Source organism: Globicephala melas, chromosome X (assembly GCF_963455315.2).
Source record: "Globicephala melas chromosome X, mGloMel1.2, whole genome shotgun sequence".
NCBI classification, from domain to species: Eukaryota; Metazoa; Chordata; class Mammalia; order Artiodactyla; family Delphinidae; genus Globicephala; species Globicephala melas.
In genome coordinates, this window is record NC_083335.1 from 68266108 (window position 1) to 68279095 (window position 12988).

General features: G+C 49.5%; 1 protein-coding gene and 1 pseudogene across 1 annotated transcript; both read right to left on the reverse strand.

The window, feature by feature from the left end:
- Window positions 1–535: 535 nt before the first annotated feature.
- On the reverse strand, window positions 536–868 carry LOC115849490 (large ribosomal subunit protein eL33 pseudogene; annotated as a pseudogene).
- Window positions 869–9112: 8244 nt separating this feature from the next.
- Window positions 9113–11108, reverse strand: GJB1 (gap junction protein beta 1). The gene is made up of 2 exons (XM_060292343.1): window positions 10973–11108; window positions 9113–10589 (listed from the first exon to the last, which is right to left on the reverse strand). Exon 2 carries the CDS (start codon window positions 10571–10573, stop codon window positions 9719–9721), a length of 855 nt encoding a protein of 284 aa, XP_060148326.1. The 5' UTR covers window positions 10574–10589; window positions 10973–11108; the 3' UTR covers window positions 9113–9718.
- Window positions 11109–12988: the final 1880 nt, after the last annotated feature.

Here is a 12988-nt window from a genome sequence, read left to right on the forward strand (position 1 = left end):
AAGACCGGCAGAATGAAATAAATACCTAGTGCTATGGGAGAGCAGAGGAATAAGGAACTCATTTCAAGTTTACAGGGGGGTTGTGTGCAAGTTCACGAAGGGAGGTGACATTTGACCTGGGCCTCCAAGTGTAGGTAGGAGGGGTTGGGGGACCAGCACAATCAAAGGCTGCGATTTTCTAACCCGGGAGGGACAGGATCAGATCTGTTGCTTTAGGGAGGAGATCCCTAGGACAATATGAAGGATCGGAGGTGGGGCAGATCTGAAAGCCGGGGCAGATCTGAAAGGCAGGACAGCAGTGAAAGGAGTGTGGCTAAGAGATTCTGTAAGCCTCGATGGGGATAGAGAAGCAAAAGAAAGAGAGGATGAATTCAAAATGAGTTTCAGACATTGTGAAGGTCGAGTCTGCAGGCTATGGAGGAGTGGGAGGAATCGAGCATGAAACCAAGGTTTCTAGCCTTGATGATTAGGAAAGTTAGATACTTTTTTTTTTAACAAGAAAACAAATCCACACTTTATTTACTTTTCAATAAGTTTAACTCCTCAAAGGGTACGGCGTCACACGGATTCTGTGTCCGATGGCCTTAGCACGAAGGTTCCTTCGGAATTTGGCACGAACCATGCCACTGATTCCATGAGTGCGAGTTACCTTTCCCCAGATTACTCTGGTTTTGTTAGGTTTTCCACCAGGAGTTACTGTGTTGTTCTTTGCTTTGTACACCTAAGCACATCTCTTGCCTAGATAGAATTCAGTTTCATCTCGAGCATAAACACCTTCAATTTTAAGAAGAGCTGTAGGCTCCCTCTGGTTCTGGAGACACCGCTTATAGTCAGCAAAAGTGGCCTTGGGCCACAACCTTCGAGACATATTTGTTGTTTTAGAAGTCCTTTTCCCAGCAGGCCTCCATTAACCGAGTTGGGAAACAGAGGCAGGGTTTTGTTGTTTTGTTTTTTGGGTTTGTTTGTTTTTTCAGGGGAGTAGGGGTAGGAGGAGGTTGGTAACAAGTTGAGGTTTTGATCACGTTGAGTTTGAGACTCCATTGAAACATCCATGTGGTGGGCTGTGCAACATGGCATAACAGAAAGAACACCCAAACTTGAGTTTTTAATCATAGCTCTGCCACTAAAACTTGGGCAAGCCTACCTTTCTGTGTCTCCCCTAAAAAATACATTCATATTCTGCCCTGACTTTCTCACAGAACTGTTGCAAGGTCAGATGAGAAAATGGATATGAAAGCAATATTGATGCTAGATATTACCATATAAACTAGGCAGTTGGAAATGTGGGTCTGAGGCTTAAAAGAGAGATGAGTTGTCTGTTTTTTTCCAGCTTTATTGAGATGTAATTGGCATATAGCATTGTATAAGTTTGAGGTGTACAGTGTGTTGATTTGATGCACTTATATATTGCAAAATGATTACCACCATAGTGTTAGCCAACACCTCCATCCTGTCATATAATTACTGTTTCTTTTTTGCGATAAGAACTTTTAAGATCTCTCATAGCAACTTTCAAGTATATGATACAGTGTTGTTAACTATAGTCACCATGCTGTACCTTAGATCCCCAGAACTTATTCATATTAGAACTGGAAGTGTATACCCTTTGACCAACATCTCCCCATTTCCCCCACCCCCTGGCCCCTGCAAACCACCATTTTACTCTCTGTTTCTATGAGTTCAGCTTTTTTTGGATTCCACATATAAGTGATATCACACAGTATTTGTCTTCCTCTATCTCGACTTGTTTCGCTCAGCATAATGCATGAGGTGTCAATTTAGAAGTCATCTACAAAGGGCTCCTAGCTGAAGCTCTGGGAGTGGACAGGATCATTCAGAGGAAAATAAGGAGAGAAAAGGACAAAAAAAAATGGTACCTTGGAGAATATCTCCGGTTAACCAGCGAAAGGAACTGAGAGGGAGAGACCAGAGAAGTAGGAAGAGCCGCAGATCTGCCAGGTGCCAAGGGTAAAAGCACCTGATAAAAAGCTATCCTCATACCCCAGGCCAGAATGGAGTCTGTTAATTTGCTTTCACCTTCTTCCATCCTCAGCAGGGCCCAAAGCCATCTGGCTCTCCTACCTCCTTCCCCTACTGGAACGGAGAAGGGTTTGATGTCATTTGTGCAGCTAGATTTCCGCTCTGTGCCCACCCTTGTGCTAATCACTAGGGATACGAAGATGAGTAAGAACTTGGAGTCTGTTCTTGAGGACTCCCCAGTCTGATAGGACCAAGGCTGGGACTAAGGTGAGGCAATTAAGGTACTTAGGGTGCGAAGTTTAAGGAGGCACTCACTGCTGGGGTCAGGCGAGTATAGGGTTGGCATTTGAGCAACCCCGAGAGCGAATGCCTCTTTAGATTTTGCACCCCAGGTGCCTTGATTGCCTCACCCTAGTGTGACCCTGGGGAAGACTCACATGTCAATAAAATGGTCAAGGTAGAAGGTAATTGTTATTCATTCTGTCCCAGGGAATCAAGAAAGACCACAGAGGTGCTGTGGGAGCTGGGTTCTCATGAAGAGTGGATAGTTTATCAGGCAGCATAGAGGTACAGTGTGCACAAAGGCATGGAGATAAAAAAGATCTTGGAGTGTCTTCAGGGAAGGATGGTTGGGCTGCAGAGGACGTGGAGAGGGCACAGTAAAAGGGGTGAGGAATGGTGGGAGCTGTTGCTGGGGAAGAAGAGATCGGGTTGTGAAAGGCATCCAATGCCACGCCCTGCTAGGGTGACCAACCATCTCAGTTTGCCCAGGACCTTCCCAGTTTTAGCCATGAAAGCCCAGCAACCCGGGAACTCCCCCGGTCCTGGCAAACTGAAACAGTCATACCTTATCCTCAAAACAGTGGAAAGCCATTAAAGGATTTTCACAAAGAACTGGCAGGGTAGGCTTCATGTTTTAAGGTAACTCTAGCATGTCTGGGTGGGTGGAGGAGAACTGGGTGCTGAAGAAACCTGGGAGGCCAGTTATAGAGAGCCAGTGGCACAGAAATGGGTACGTGCTTTGCCTATGGCCTCTGGCAGACGTGAGTTCCAGATCCCCGGCTCAGCCCTTTCTTTCCTAGCTGTTTGGTCTGACCAAGTTACTACGTGGCCTGTTTCCTCATCTGTAAATTGGGGCAATAATGGTGCTTACCTCCATGAATAGTGAGGATTAAGGGAGATACGGTTTAGCACAGTGCCCAGCACACAGCAAGCACTTAATAAACATTAGTTTTTTTTAATTAATTAATTTATTGATTGATTGATTTTGGTTGCGTTGGGTCTTCGTTGCTGCCCGCGGGCTTTCTCTAGTTGCGGCGAGCGGGTGCTACTCTTCATTGTGGAGCGTGGGCTTCTCATTGTGGTGGCTTCTCTTGTTGCGGAGCACAGGCTCTAGGCGCGTGGGCTTCAGTAGTTGTGGCACACGGGCTCAGTAGTTGTGGCTCATGGGCTGTAGAGCGCAGGCTCAGTAGTTGTGGTGCACGGGCTTAGTTGCTCCGTGGCATGTGGGATCTTCCCGGACCAGGGCTCAAACCCGTGTCCCCTGCATTGGCAGGTGGATTCTTAACCACTGGGCCACTAGGGGAGCCCCCTAAACATTAGTTTTTATTGTCCACATTATCAGTCAGGAGATAATTTCAAGGCCTGAAGGAAGGCAGCAGCACGATGGGACTGCTGAGGAGGAAAGGGACTTGAGAAAGATGTGGGAGGCTGACTTACCAGACTTTCTTCGTTGGTGAATTGATTATATTTTAGCATGAATGATTTTTTGTTGGCATTAATCCCCCAAAGTATCTGCTTTTCAAGACTTTTATCTCTAATTGTGGAATGAAAGTCTTTGTCACCTTGAAGGGAAGGCGGAGGGGAAAGAGAAAGGAGCAAGGGAACTGCTGGAAAACCAAGCATGCGTTTGAGATCCCTAAGGTTAAGGGAAAGAAATAGTGGAATTTTCAAAAGCTTATCTTGATTTAGGGGGTTGAAAGGTAGGGGTTCTGAATAACTCTCTTGCCCCATCTTGCCTGTACTCCCCACATTGCCTTGCTTCCCAGGGATGGACAGTTTCTGCATCCTGCTCCAGGCAGAGATCTCAGAAGACACCCTCTCCCTCCAGACTGCCCTTCCCTGTCTGAGCACAGGACAGCCCCTTCCTCAGCTTTCACCGTTTCTCTCTCTTAACCTTAGGGCCCCCACAAAGCACATCTTGGTTTCCAGCAGTTTAATATTTTCATATCGTACTGAGCTTCCCCCACTTCACCCCTCCATCATGAAACCCTTCCTGAGGCAGCGTAGAGTGGTTACTTTGGTGTAGAGGAGATAGCACAGATTTTGGATTAGAATAGGCCTAAGTGTTCATTCTAGCGCTGCAGTTTTCAGCTGGACATATTACTTAACCTCTCTGACCCTCCATTTCCTCACCTACAAGCATGGGTATAGTAATAGCTATGTTGCCATTACTGAGATGATGTATGTAAGTGCTTAATTTGGCACCAAACCTGGTCCATACTGGGTGCTCCATAAGGAGCCTCCTTTCCTTTCATCCGCCTAAGTTGTTTGTAAGTCTGGGAATAAAGTTTCAGACTTTATTATGATTGAGACACATGCTTTTCATTAAAACTACATTAAGAATTAAGACCGCCACCCCGACAGCCATCCTTCCACTTATATCTGAACGTGGCCATATGTACCACTACGTGTGTGCAAACATGCTGACTTGCGTACTTCAGCACACACACGGCAATTGACAATTAGACAGTCAAGAAAGCACCGTTAGGTGAGACAAAGAGTTTAGTTCAGTGTTTCAAAGATCTGGTGAATTGTTGGAGGGTGGCAAAGATGGTGAGAGGAAATAGAAATACACACCTGTATAGAGCTTACTATCAACTAGGCACTATTCTAAGTGCTTTTTATGTAATGAATGCATTTGATCCTCACTACAGCCCTGTGACATATGTACTATTATTATCTCTATTTTACAGAAGAGGAAACTAGGCATAGAGTGGCCAAGCGACTTGGTGAAGGTCACTATGCCGTACCAACTTTTCACAGGGGCTTTAGTTGACATGGAAGACATCCGGTCACCGTCCTGAGTAAATTACCCTTTCTCTCTGAAGTCCATTGAAGTCCACTGTCAAATCGCTCTGCCATTTCTTCCACAGTTCACCGTCAACCTTAATGCATCGATCTTGGATCTCCTCAAGATCTCCACAGTCTGCCTACCATGATGAGTACAGAATTGCCTACAAGTCTAGTAGGGGCCTAACTTTTAAAAAAAGAAGGGTCCTGCCTGCGACAGCTGAGAGTTCAAATTCCTGTGTAAGTTTCTCCACACAGCTTATGAGACCCTTCATGACCTGGCCCCAACCTACTTTGCCAGTCTCACCTCCTATGATGCCCCCCACTCCCCATCCCCGGCATTCTTTGCTCTAGAACACACTCTACTCCTTCAAGACTCTGAGCCTTTGCACATGCCTCTATCCTCTTCCCTGCTGCCCTTAATTCAACAGGCTAAGCACCTACTGTGTGCTAAGGTTGTGAAAGTAATTACCACACAGCTTGACAAGCACTCTAATCAACCGCACTACTACAACGTCCTGTGGGGATTCAGAATGGGGGGAGGACTCCTTCTCCCTGAGGGACTTGGGGGGAGGGGGCGAGGAGAAGACAGTTGAGGGCTTCACATAGGAAATGACCTTTGAGCTGAGCCTTGAATGATTAGGAGTCTGCCGGTCAAGGAAGGGGAAGGAAACCGCTAAATTATCTCTGGCTCCTCCATCTCCCCACACTCAGACATCAAGTCCTGGTGTCGATTCTACATCCGAAGTGTCTCTTACGTTGGTCTCCTCTTATTCCTCCTGCCACTGTATGAGTCCCACAGGCCCCACTTGGGCTATTGCCCCAGTTCCATAGCTGGTCATTCTGCCTCTCATTTTTCCAACCCCCAATCCACTGTCTGTAGCTGCCAGAGTGAGCTCCCCAACCGCAAATCTGAAGGTGGCACTCCCCTACTCAAAACACTTAATGGTTTCCACCAGCCATAGGACAGTCTTAACCCCTTATAGTGACGTACAAGACCCATCATACGATGGTCATAGTTTATCTGTCCTACCTCCCCTCTAGCCATTCCCCTCCTCAAATCCCGCGCAGCAGATTATTTGTCTAAGTCTGAAGACAATACCATACACTTTCAGACATCTGTGTGGTTTCTGCCTGCTTTATTCCCCCTCCCTAGAGTGCCCCAATCCTTTCCCCACCTGACAGGTTCAGACTGGCCTAGTCCAGGGATCAAAGAGAGCCCAGCTTGGTGGGCTTTTATAGCACCTTCTCTCCCACAGGTCAGGTCTGGCATTTAAGTACTGTGGAATCAGTAAATGGAGCAAGCAGTCCCTTCTAGCCACCACTGTGTGCACCCAGGCTGTCTGATTGGGCATCTGAATCAGTTCATGGTTGCCATGCCAATTCTCTATGGAGACTGCAGCCTGCTTTGAAATCCCAACTCAGTTGGCTGGGGCCTTGACTACTCTCCTAGTTCGGCCAGTCCCTTCATCCAGGAGCTGACTCTGTTCCTTTGTCCTCAGCTCCTCGTATCTCTGCACACAGATGTCTTTAAAAGACCATAAATGTCCCTAGAAGCACCAGTGCCATGAGAGAGAGTGCAAGAAGCTCCTATTACCAGCCCTTTTCTACCTCCAGATCAGACCCTTTGAATAGTGACCCTTAAATGGATCATGCTCAAGAGAAGTTTGCGACATCTTCTGGACTCTGCTGTTTGGACTGCTGTCCATTCCCTCGGGGAGCCAACCCTACTGTTGCCAAGTTCCTTCCACTATCTCCAGCCTAGCTGAACCGGCCTCACTCCTTTCTGGCTCTTTGTGAGTTCTAGCATGCCCTAAGGCTGTGGCCTCAGTGCTTGTGATACTATCATTCCTTACTTTACAGTGTGTAACCGGCTTTTGAACACATCTTGTTTGATTCTCACAAAAGCTCTGTGAAAGAGGTAGAGAGGTTATCATCAATCCTATATTGCAGATGAGGAAGCTGAGACTCAGAAAGGGTAAGTATGATGTGTCCAAGGGGCTAGAGCGCCAGGTTTCCGAATTGCATCGCCGTCTTCACTACCCTGGTCACTCTTCCAAGTGTCTACTGTGTGGCAAGTACTAAGCCCCGCTTGCCTCCTGTTTCTCCCTTACACGATTGTGACAGAACAAATACAAAAGTCAGTCCTGGGGTTAGCCCGCCACACCCTCCTTGCTATCTTGTGTACCCCAGCTCCCCTCAAGCTTCCTTTGGCCTGCTCCCACCTGCTTCACAGCAAACAAGAGTGAGAGTCCTCCTTTTGGCTGGAACACCCAGCCCGGTAGCTTTATTGTTCCACCACTGCCCCCTGGAGAGGAAAGCCTGGATCTGGAGATGGAACCTCTTTCCAAGGGGGATTCGTAGACTCTTCTGAAGAGAAACTAGATGTCTGAGGTGAGGGATTTAACATTTCTCAATGTGAGAAGGGCATGAAGTTCCTTTGTTGAACCAGGATGGATTTTTAAAAAGAAAAGCTTTCTCTCCATGGCCTTTTGGACAGAGAGGAAATGCTGTTGTTTGTGTTGTGTTGTGTTGTGTTGTGTTGTGTTGTGGGTGGGTGGATTTCAATAAGAAAAGAAATCTCCCTACCATGAGGGGGTGGGGACCTCTCCTCTGACAGAGTATGCTGTCTGTTTCTAAGGAGGAAGGAAATTTCTTGCAGGAAAGGAATGTCTCTCTTTTATGAGAGGGGGAAGCTCTCTCAGGATTGCTGAGTGTGTGGGAAAGGAATACTTACTCTCCTTTCTTTTCTAAAGGAGAAACCTCCTTGAATGAGGAGCCCTTCCAGGCTTTCTGTCTGAAGGGAAAAGACTGTTTCTGGAGAACAATTCTGATAAGATTATGCCTGATTTTCTCTTCCTTTCTGATATACTTCCCACAGGGAGTCAGCATTCTCTGAGAGGGAGTGTCACATTTTTTCTATTAAGAGGTAGGGAAGCTGAGGGGAGAAACTTACTGTGGGGAAAACTCTTACTCCGAGGGGCCATAGGTGAGGGCAGTGACTCTATGATGGGGAACCCTCATGAAACTGGGGGAGTCCTTTGGGAATCCGAGGAACCCAGAGTGTTAACGGGAGCTTAGAGAGGTGCTAGGGCAGCCCTTGTCTGCTCACAGGGAAGCTGAAGCTTGGGGAAGGGAATGCCTTGCTACTAAGTGACAGAACCAGGAGTTGAACCCAGCTTTATCAAGGGCCAGCCTGGACCTCTTCCTACCACAGCTGACCGAGGGAGAGGGAGCTACCTGCTTCTTGGGCGAGTGATGCTGGCGAGGAAACTGCTGCTGCTGCTGTGAAATCTTTGACCTGTGTTAGAGGCATCTCTGGGGTGGGAGGCATTGACTCCTGAGGGAAGGAAACTGGGGAGGAGGGTAGAATCTGGGGCTATGTCGGAGGAAAGGGGTCAAAGTCACTGTGCAATCCAATGGGTGGCTTGGGGGCATCAGTCAGCAGTGAACGCTGATTTTCGAGGAAGAACAGGGTATATTTCTCCCAGGAGTGCAGGGGACGTGTGGATGGAGCCATGGGGATGCCGGCTACCCTCTCCGACTTGCGAACTTTCTCTATCATTTCCTGTCTCTCCAGGAGGAGTTGTCGTTTTAATCTTTTTAAAATCAGAGGAAGGGGCCCAAGGAAACTTTTTGAGGGAATGTAGATGTTTTATAATAGATCGTGGTCATGTTTATGAAACTGCCCACAATTACCAAAACTCAATAAACTGTATACTTAAAATGGATGAAAAAAAATCACATCAGAGGAAGGGGTAAGTGAATTAAAGCCCAATAAAGCTGTTATTAAAAAATGGGAGGGGGGAACCCCAAACCAAAACAACAAAAAACAGGAGAGAATGGCCCTCGGCCTGGTTTTGCCAGGCCTGGGGGGTGGCGATCCCTCCTTGGCAGTCTCAGCTACTCAAGTCACTAACTCTTTTGCCCATTCCTTTCTTGATCAGCAAAAAGCCAAGGCCAGCTCATCCAGGGGGAGGTCAGAGGTTGCAGGAGAAAGAACTTCACAAACACACAAGCCACCTCTTCGTTTACTGTAAAATCCTGTTTAATGTGTAACATTTCAGGCAGAGAGAGGCCTTAGGGACTAGAGGCAAAGGCAGCCCTGACCAACCCCCACTCCAGCTTATCTGCCTGCTTCTCCCCCCCTACCTCCTCCACCCCAGACATGTCCTCCTTTTCCTCGGGCCCGGCAAGCACTCTTCCTCCTTTTCTTGTGTTTGCTACCCTCCCTTCTCCACCCACACGTCCACAGCACCCTCCCTCCACTCCACTTGCCCACATCCCTCCCTACTGATGTGACTCCAGAAATAGGGTATCTGACAGCACGGGGTTAAGATTAGTTTCATAATTGGAGATGTTGTCAGAGCATCCTACCTCTGGTCCCCAGTGGTCCCAGGGAGAGAGAGAGTGAAGTGGAAGGGGTGCGGGCAACGAGCGCGGCCCACACGCCCAGTAGCCTTGAGTGCTGGCGTGGGTGGCCTCCAGCTCCCCACCCCTTCAGCCCCTGAGGCAGAAGGCCCTGGGAGGAAGGGAAGTTGGGAGGGAAGGAAGGTTTTGATGGAGCAATCCCTAGCAGTCTGAGGCCTGTGCACCGGCAGGGGAGAAGGAGGGGCAGGCCGGTGCAGGGTGGGGGACGGGATGGGAGGTTGCCTGGTCTGTGGCATCAGCAGGCTGAGCAGCGGTCGCTCTTCTCGGCCAGCCCGGCCCCGGTGCCGGGGCTGCGGCGCAGTATGTCTTTCAGGGAGCCGTCCTGCTCGCTGAGCAGCTTGTTGATCTCGTTCTGCTTGTACTCAGGTGAGAGGCGGTGGCCGAAGCCCCCGGAGCCCTTGCGGGAGGGCGGATTGGAGCGGCGCTGGGCTCGGCGGGCGCAGGCCCGGAAGATGAGGTACACCACCTCGGCCACGTTGAGGATGATACAGATGCCGGAGGCGGCCAGCATGAAGACGGTGAAGACGGTTTTCTCCGTGGGGCGGGACACGAAGCAGTCCACTGTGTTGGGGCAGGGGTAGGCCTCACATTTGACCAGCCGCACCATGGCATAGCCAGGGTAGAGCAGATAAAAGACGTACATGAAGGCGGCCTCGAACAGCAGCCGGAAGACCACGCTGATGACATAGGTCCACCACAGTGTCCCTGAGATGTGGACCTTGTGCCTCTTCACCTCCTCCAGGTGTAGGGGGTCCCCGTGGCCCTCAAGTCGCAGCATTTTCTTTTCTATGTGCTGCTGGTGAGCCACGTGCATGGCCACGAGGAGAGCTGGGGTGGAAACCAAGATGAGCTGCAGAGACCACAGACGTACATGGGAAATGGGGAAAAAGTGGTCGTAGCAGACGCTGTTGCAGCCAGGCTGGAGGGTGTTACAGATGAAGGAAGACTTCTCGTCACCCCACACGCTCTCGGCAGCCACCACCAGCACCATGATTCTGAAGATAAAGATGACCGAGAGCCACACTCGGCCAATGGCAGTAGAATGCCGGTTCACACCACTGAGCAAGGTGTACAAACCCGTCCAATTCATCCTGCCTCATTCACACCTGCAAAACATGAGCCACAGAGCAAGCTGTCAGGAAGCTGGGGCCGAAAGCCAGGCACCATGACACTGCCTGACACTCCCTTACCCCTTCCAAGAGCCAGTGACAAGAAAGGAAGAAGGAGAGTCATAGCTTTCCTCACCACCCCCTCTCCCGTGCTAGCCTCTCCTTCTCTTTCTCTTCCTCCTCCTTCTCCTCCCTCATTCACTTGATGACTTGACCTCCCTGAGCCCCATCTCCCTTCTTCGCCTTCATCCAACATTCTTTCCTCTCCTGCCCTTTGTTGCCAGGCCCATCTTGTTCTGCTGTCGGCCCATCCTCTTTAGCTCCCCCTCCCCCAACTCCTTAAGTCTGGACCTGGGGCAAACCCAACAAAGCCTCATTACCTTGGGGAGCGCCTATCCCTGAGGCCACCCAGACAGGTCCCCTATGGTCTCATGTCTGTGCAGGGGGAGTGGTCCCTGGGTCCGCGCCTGCGTCCCAATTCATCGCCGCCCGGTGCTGGGGAGTCATATGCTGCTTTATACCCAGTGTCTGCACAATGGGACCTTTGTGGGGCTCTGAACAACGCCCTTTAGAATTCAGATCAAACGCCCTGACTTCCGCCCACCCTACACACAGAGCACTTGTGTCCCAGCGCCGGACACCCAGCCTGCACCCACCTGTTCTGTGCCCGCCCGGTCCATCGCCGCACCCGCCCCACAGCCCCACCAGAAGAATGGCCACAGCGGGGCAGGCGGGGGGAAGATGGAACAAAGACAGGTGCATGTAAGAGGGGACCCGGGGGGAACCAGGAGGCTCTGGGCTGAGGCCCTCTCCGGTGACTCTACTAGAAACTTAGATTCAGCAGGATTTTTCCTAGGCTTAGATCCCCTCCAGGGAACGGGTGAGCTTGAGCTTAGGAAAGGGAGCTCACATTTATCAAGCCAGGAACTGTGCTAAGCGTTTTCCCATACATTCTTTCTTTTGACCCATTTAGCAAGCGTCTAAGGACTGTCACCCCAGTCTTTCCAGCTGAGGAAGCTGAAGCTCAGATAAGTTAAAACTCACTCAAGATCACACAGCTGAAGTGTTTGAGTAAGATGAAACACAAAGGTATCCGCAGCAGAAGTCTAGGCTCTTTCCACGGTATAATCCTTGTGCTTTTGCTGATGGTGTCCACAAAAGCGAAGCCTAGCCGTTAATGACAACAACAACAGCAGCAGCAGCAACAAAAGCAAAGGCTAATGCTAGCCATAAAAGCACAAGAAACAAGGAAGCTGCTGACCAATGCGTACAGTCCAACTCCAGTGTCATGGAGCAAACCCTGACCATCCCTCCTTGAGCCCATATCGAGGGTGGCCAGGTGAGGACAAGCCAGGAGGAGAAAGCAAACGTTAAGCAAGCAAACAGAAAGTTAGAAGACGGAATAGGTAAGAGTCACCTAGCTTTGGGTGTGAATCCTGGTTCTTCACTGGCTACGACTTTGGGCTGAGTTACCGAACCTCTGAGTCTGCCGTGTTCATCTATAAATGGGGCTAATACCCAGGGTTATGGTGAGGTTCAAAGAAGCAACCTGCAAAAGTTCTTAGCCCAGCTCCAATATCATAGTTGATGATCAAGGGAAGTAAAAACCTTATCAGGAAGAGAATACAATGTGGCTTCGGAGGAACTAAGTGATCTGCCAAACCCAATATCCCTCTTTTTTCCTTCCCAATGCTGTTGTTGACCTATAGTGTCTCTCTGAGACAGAACAGACTGTTCCATTGCTGCCCTGCCCCCAAGTCAAGCATACATGGTAACTCCTGGTTTCCTGAGCTTGCCGGTTGCTCTAGGGAAGAAATTTCCCTCTGTCCCTTAGGCAGGCAAAGAAGGCCTCCTTCTACCTCCCACCACTTCTGCCATTAAGTTGCAAGGAGATCATACTGGAAGCCGGGAACTGGCTGTGAGAACACACAGGCCTGGATGCAGGGGCAGTGGTTGTTGTAGGGGAAAGGGTAGGGTATTAGCAACTGGAAAAGCTGTGGGGAACGGAACGGAATGACAGGAACTAGGGGACGAAGGGACGGCCCATGGGAGATAGATTACGTCCCTGAACAAGGTTCCTTCATTTAGCTTAACAAAAAAACCTCAGCCAGTTTATGCTGTGGGCCTAAACCAGTATGGGAAAAACAGGGACGCAGGTACCCTTTCTCCCAAGCCTGGGATTCTGAAGGCAGAGCTGCTACAGGAGGTACCCCGGGAAGAAACGCTTCATCCAGTGAGACATGTTAGAGTCAAAAACAGGTGGTCGAGGAGCATTATTAAGAATAACCATTTCCTGAGCCCCTGTTATGTGCCAGGCCCTTGCACACACACGATCTCATGTGAATCTCAGAACAACCCCGTGACGGAGGTGTTATTTGTAATCCTCATGTCACAGA